The 6518-nt window shown below is 46.7% G+C and overlaps 1 protein-coding gene across 1 annotated transcript; it reads right to left on the minus strand.

Moving 5' to 3' along the window:
- Nucleotides 1-1136: 1136 nt before the first annotated feature.
- Nucleotides 1137-6038, minus strand: Tspyl5 (TSPY like 5). The gene is given in 8 exon segments (XM_023561773.2): nt 1137-4592; nt 4595-4649; nt 4651-4748; nt 4751-4791; nt 4793-5056; nt 5058-5391; nt 5394-5745; nt 5871-6038. Coding segments are annotated over 8 exon segments (1395 nt in total). The 3' UTR covers nt 1137-4509.
- Nucleotides 6039-6518: the final 480 nt, after the last annotated feature.

The following is a 6518-nucleotide window of genomic DNA, read 5'->3' on the forward strand; positions in this document are numbered from 1 at the left end:
TGATGGCAGCCTCAGAAAATTATCACAGATGTCCTTATGAAACAACTTGACCCATTTCCCAAATTTACCAACCTAGTTCCATAATATCTGAATACAGACTAGGAATGAATTAGTTCAACACTGGAGTATTTACTACGCCCTGAACATGATGTAGTTATTTAAGACTTTTATCATACAAGCCAATTTTATTTTGTCAGTTAATAATTTGCCTTTTATTGCAATCATTTTCTGCTGAGAAGTTTCATGTGATATTTGGATGTCACTGTGGTTGTCTTATCTTGATTCATAAAAATGATCTTTGTTATAGACCCGAAGTGAACAGCATCAAAGAACCCAGTTCTCAAGTCTAGCTAGATGTCAGAATAATCTGGAAAACTTTTGAAGTCTCTGTGGCTGAATCAATCTCTCCTCATTCTGATTTGTTTGGGTTTTTTTGGTGTGGAGCTCTAACAATGTTTTTAAGTTTTCCAGATCTATCCAATATGCAACCAAGCTTGGGTGCCATTACTTGAATATGAAGGGCCTTCAAGGTCACCTTCCCTACAACTCCAAGTGTAGTCCATAAACTGTCAACACTGTCATCACCCAGAAGCTTGTTGAAAATGCAGAACCTTGGACTCCACCCCCCAAGTGCTGAATCAGAATCTGAATCAGAATGTGTGGCTCTATCAGGATGCCACACATAATTCAGATGCGCTCTGAAAGTTGAGAATCACAGAATTCCCACATGATGCAACTAGTACACTTGTCAAAACCAAGACTACATAGCTTGTCTTATAACCAAAGAACTTCAATATCTGGGAAAAAACTAGAAATCAGGATTTCATATGTTTCTGTATGGGAGTCTGAGCTTGGGAATCACATATCTAGGCCAGTAATGGTGAACCTTTTAAAAATAAGGGCCCACACTGTACCCAAAACCCACTTATGTACCACAGAGTACCAACACTGCAATAAACCTGCATATTAAGGTTTTAGTTTAGAAAAAACAACTCATATATTAACATCTTTTGTATTAAAAAAAAAAAAAAAACAAGTAACAGATGTGTCCCAAGTTTCCTAACACTGACTTGGCCAATGTACATGTCCTTCAACTGTCCAACCACTTTCCAATTATTTTCTGCAAATGAGAAATATAACAGAGACATATGGTTTTATTTTTTCAACATGCATCCAAGCGAACAACAATTTATGCTGTTTTAGGAACACAGAAATAATTGTATTATTACCAAAATGTAAAATTATCAAGTACAACAATTAGTGATTACTTTACTTTTGGGAGGTTATTTTCACAGAACAAAATGATTTCCAAATTATACTTTCAAGACCAGAGTTGTATTATGAAACCAGGACAAGCTGATAACCATCCTAATGGTCACACAACCCTCTATATAACACAGGAAAAAAAAAACCGATTTTACAGTGAAGGGTCTCAAGTACCTTACATTGGAGGGTTTTGGTTTTTGTTTCTGTTTTTGAGACAGGGTCTCACTATGTAGTGCAGGCCTCGCCTGACTACATCACAGTCTTTATAGTACTTTTATAACTGAACAGTCTCTCCTTTTGAGGATGTGGGGGAGACAGAGAATCCCTTTATCTCTGAGTCTCCTTACTAATTCTGAAAACTCACTTCTAAGGTCCATTTCTGGGACTTCATTAGTTATGAAAGCAAAAAGCATATTTGATAATGTTAATACGCCACACAACTATCACCGCCAGAGTTCCAGTATCTCAAAGCAGCCCAGCTGGACTTTCAATAAACATCACAGGTAGAAGAAACTGTACATGAAACCAGGTTAACTGTGGCTGGTGACTGTAGCCAGCGGATGGCACACAGGACCCAAGGACTGACCTTTGCGTTTCTGAAAATCTCCATAACAAAAAGCAAAACAGCTTCTATAGAAGAGTGGACTTGCACATTTTAGGCAAAAGTGTAGAAAGCGCTTAAGATTTCAGAGGCAAAATACACAGCAATGTAGCATTAATCATCCACACATACAAGGTCACATCTAGAACTAAAGAGGAAGCATCCCAAGTAACATTATTCTGTTTTTAGTTTGTTTTTGTGATATTTAAAAAAGCCATGAATGATAAGATACAAAGGAGACAAAACTCTAGACTCGCCCTCACTTAAGCATCCTATCAACAACTTCTTTAACGCTCCCTTCCTGACCCCGAGGAAGGCTCTTTTTACCCATCTTCTATCACTGAGATAAGCAGGCTCTCCCTGCAGCTTCTCAGGCCATTTCTGTCAGCTTTCCCAGGGCCATCCCTTACCAGGATCACGCCTGCTCCACATTTTTGCTCCAATTTCCCTGCTAGCCTCCCCTTACTGCAACTCTCAGCCAAGGACTCCCTTACAAAACTTAGACTGAGGTCTAACCTAAGTTAAGGGAAGCTGGGGGACTGTAGATGTAGACCTGATCCTCCTTTCCACCCTCAGGGATGAGGGGAAGGAGGACACAGGCTAGCCTGGGCAGGATGGGCCCAGCTCCGTTTGCCCAGCTGCTGGAAATAACCTGAAGGTCTAGAACAGATTCCCATGCCCTAGATGCACCTTGGAATCCTCCAAAGTGGAGACAAATGCCCACCCCTGCAGCATCTGAAGGTATACAGTGAAAGACTGTCAGAGCGGGAGCTGGGACTGATGATCCAGGTGGCTGAAACTACTCCAAGAGACAGCAGGAGGACCCTGGATCTTGAAAAACATGTACACAAAAGTCATAACCAGCACAGACTGTAGTAGTGTGGGAGGCTGAGGCAGGAAGATTAAAGCCCAGCCTAGGCAACTTAGCAATTTAGTGAGATCTTCTCTCTCTCTCTTTCTCTCTCTCTCTCTCTCTCTCTCTCTCTCTCTCTCTCTCTCTCTCTCACACACACACACACACACACACACACACACACACACACACACACCCATGCTATTTTTTAAAGGGCTGAAGCTGTAAGTGCATAGGCCTTGGGTTTAATCCTGAGTGTCACACACAAAAAAGTGGAAAATAGTCTACCACATAGTCGCCCTGAGTTTTCAACTTCAGAACTATAGAGTAGGACCCAGGTGTGAGGAATCTGACCGCAAACCCACCTGCCCTTTGGTTTCATTGACTATTTTAGCCTAGCATGAGCGTGTGCATAGAGGTCTCCACCTGTATATGTAGACATTTCTATATGTTCTACATTTCTATATGTAGAAAACCATGGTTGCCTCCTCTCTTGTCTGATCTGTAGTACTATTTTAAAAAGTTCCAAAAAATAAAGGAAGAAAGGAAAGGGGGAAGGGGAAAGGAAGGTGGCAGCAAGAGAAAGAAAGAGAGACAGTGGAAGATAGAGTGGGAGAGGGCTCTGGAACTCAAGGAAGTACCCTGGATACACGAGATAACATCAAGCAGACAGCAGTCCACAGAGACGGAAACACCTCCCCCAGAGCGCCTCCCCTAGGGTACCCTGAGCATGTCTCAGAGGAAATTAAGGGAGTTTGACAAATGTATTTAGTTGACAAAGGTGGGGCCCAGGCCCACTCTTGCCTAGAGTCACATACGAAGAAGTGAGCATGTGGCCGTACATGGCAGTCTTCCCTACCAGTCTCAGCCAGTAGGGCCCTGAAACCTGGGAAAGGCTAGTGTGTGTCTCATGCACTGGCAGGTGCTTGAGTCAATAGGCAGTTCCTGAGGTCCTTGTTGACCAGGAAGCCAACAAGGGCCAACAGCAATCTAGACAAAAGTTAGTGGTCTGAGAGTCACCTGGCTTAGCCAGAAGCAAAGGTTCATCAGCAGACACGCTCAGAGGCAAGAAGACACGCGATGGAATACGTGGCATACTACCCATTGAAGCCCAGCAGTCAAGTGCCATTCTGCTCGCCAAAGCTGGAAATAAGTAGGTGGCATCTTAGCTGGTACTCCCAAACTCACATGACAATAAATTCTGGCTAGTCACATGCATTGGCTTAATTTTGCAGCGGGAACAGTAAAGCTTCCCATTGATAAAGTGCATGGCCAGGATGAACCTGCAGCCCAGCAAGCCACCAGCCATGAAGCAGCAGAGCTCGAGGATGCTCTGGGCCTCCCGAAGAATGACTTGAGAATGTTTATATTACTGCTAAGGGGAGAAGGCCAGAGTCAAAAACAGGGTCGAGGGCTGGGGATTTAGCTCAGTGGCTCAAGCACTTGCCTGGTGAGTGCAAGGTCGTAAGTTCAATCCCCAGAACCAAAACAAACAAACAAACAAACCTAGGGTTGAGGCAATGTACAGAAAGGCAGTACACACCTCAAGCATAAGTGCTTTACACGGAAACAGCAGGATGAGATCACATAACATGCGACACTATTATTTAAAAAAAAAAAAAAGAAAGCCACAGCAAAGCAAAAGAACATGTTATTAAGTGCCATATTCTGGCTAAAGTCCAAATGGACTACAGCACGTAGAAACCAAGATGAAGGACACATGTAGAGAGCCACGAACTGGTCCCGCAGGAGGTAATAGAGAGATTCGCACAGGATCAGTCGGACAGTTTTATTCTAGGCGTGGGATCTCCCCTGGCTGCTTTGCTGGGCCTGGCCTGGCTTCCATTGCTTTCTCTCCATCAGCCCCTTCAACTGCAGAGGGTTGGGCCATAGGTCCTCATTGATTATCTCAACAATCTTGTCAGACTTTAATAGAAGTGTGGTTTACAAACCACCCAAAGAAGCTATGGCTTTTTTCTGGGTTTCCCTGAGTCATGGAGTGCAGATCATGCCCTGGGAGCCACTGATTGGAGTAGAATGAGAAACCACCTGACCGGAAGGCCCACACCCTATCGTTAATGAGCACTTTATTTTGAAAATAGGGGTTAGGGCCAAAGTAGAACTTGATCTTGTAGCTCAATCTAAGGAGGCCAAGTTCCTCTACTTCTAAGCTGTTCAAATAGCTTAGCACCTCTTTATCGTGGCCATTGAGAAAGGCAGAGAGCTGGGGGTGGTTTTGGAAAGCTTGCTCCCAAAAGCCCGGGATGCTCTTGATGAGGACATTGCTGCACTCCAAGTGGTGTCGTCGCAACTGCCCGAACTTGCGCGCAAGCCTGCACGTTCATGGTCTCCAGCTTCAGCTGGACCATCTCCAGCGTGTCCATGTCGCCTTCGGTCTCTAGGAGCCCCAACCCAGAATGTGTCTCCCCCATTTTCCTTTCTTCCCCAACTGAGTCGGGGGTGCACTCCCCAGCCGCCCCTTTCTTTGGCTTCCCACCAGCTGCAGCCTGAGGCTCCCACCCCGCCTGGCTACAGCGCTTTTCTGGCATTTTCTTTCCAGAAGGGCCATGCCAGGTTCTGGCACGGGGTCGGTACTTCAGCTTCGCCACAGCTCCCGCAGTTCCCACGAAGATGGTGTCTGGGGCCAGGCGCTCTGCGAAGGCCGTGGCCCTCCCTGGGTCCCCTGCAGCCCAGCCCTGAGCGCGAGGCCGCAGTCCAAGAGCAGCCGGCAGGTGTCCTGGTCCTCGACCCTGGGCTGCACGGCCAGCGCAGGAGCAGCCGCCTTCGAGTCACCGCCATCTGCGCCAGTCTGTACCTATGCCACCCGGGTGTCTTCCCCGGGGCTCTGGAACTGTGGCGGACCCAGGTCGCGAGAGGCGTCGCCGGGAGCAGCGCGGACTCGGGCTTTGCCGCGGGAGGACTTTCGACCTCTACTTCGGGCGCTCACGGTGACAGCCGAGTCCTCTCCACAGTCACGTTCTGACCCGGCCGCCCCTGCTTCAGTGAGCGTCTGCAGAGCGTGAATCTCTATAGCAACCGATGACGTCACGAATGCACCGCAGTACTGTCGCGCGAGGGCGGACCGCGCCGCGTGATTGGCTCCGCCTCAGCGGCTGCGCACTAGCCCGCCGCACGTGCTGGGAGCCTCACTTGCTCTCCGTGTGGCAAAGTCTTCTCCGAGTCTGGATGCAATGTGTTGGCCTCTTCTCTTTGAGGAGCTCTTGCGTGTCCCCAGGAGCTCATAAAGCACATTCGTTCCTTTTGTACAAGATAGCCATCATGACAGCCCCCTTCTACCTTCTGAATACCACTATCCATTCAGTGATGTTTTGTGGCATCTGTCGTGATGAGACTGTTGTTGGTCTCTGTGTCTCACCCTTGAAGCCCTCTGCCTAGAGATTTGCTCTGGCTCCAGAAAATGTGAATGTGGGTACTATGATACTAGACCTCAGCGACTTGCGACCAAACTATGACCACAGCTGATATTTTCTGAGTATCATATTGCTTGGCACATTACTAGATGCATTATATGCATTATCTCCACTTACGAGGGAGGTATTATTATCATTCTTATTTTTCTGATGATAAAACTGCAGATCAGAGATGCCCAGCAACACTTCAGAGATTCAGTAACCTATACTTTATGGTGACAAATGGCCAGCCCCCCAAGCCTAATTTGTAAGCGACTGCCCTGCACCTAAACACGTCAGTCCCGCCAGTTAGCAAGCATTAGCTTCCCTAGAAGCTCACCTGTGTCCTACAGCTCCATGACCTTAGGTTACAGAGCTTGGCTGTCCC

Source organism: Cavia porcellus, unplaced genomic scaffold (genome assembly GCF_034190915.1).
Source record: "Cavia porcellus strain 051 isolate PalLab524CR breed Dunkin Hartley unplaced genomic scaffold, mCavPor4.1 scaffold_10, whole genome shotgun sequence".
NCBI lineage: Eukaryota > Metazoa > Chordata > Mammalia > Rodentia > Caviidae > Cavia > Cavia porcellus.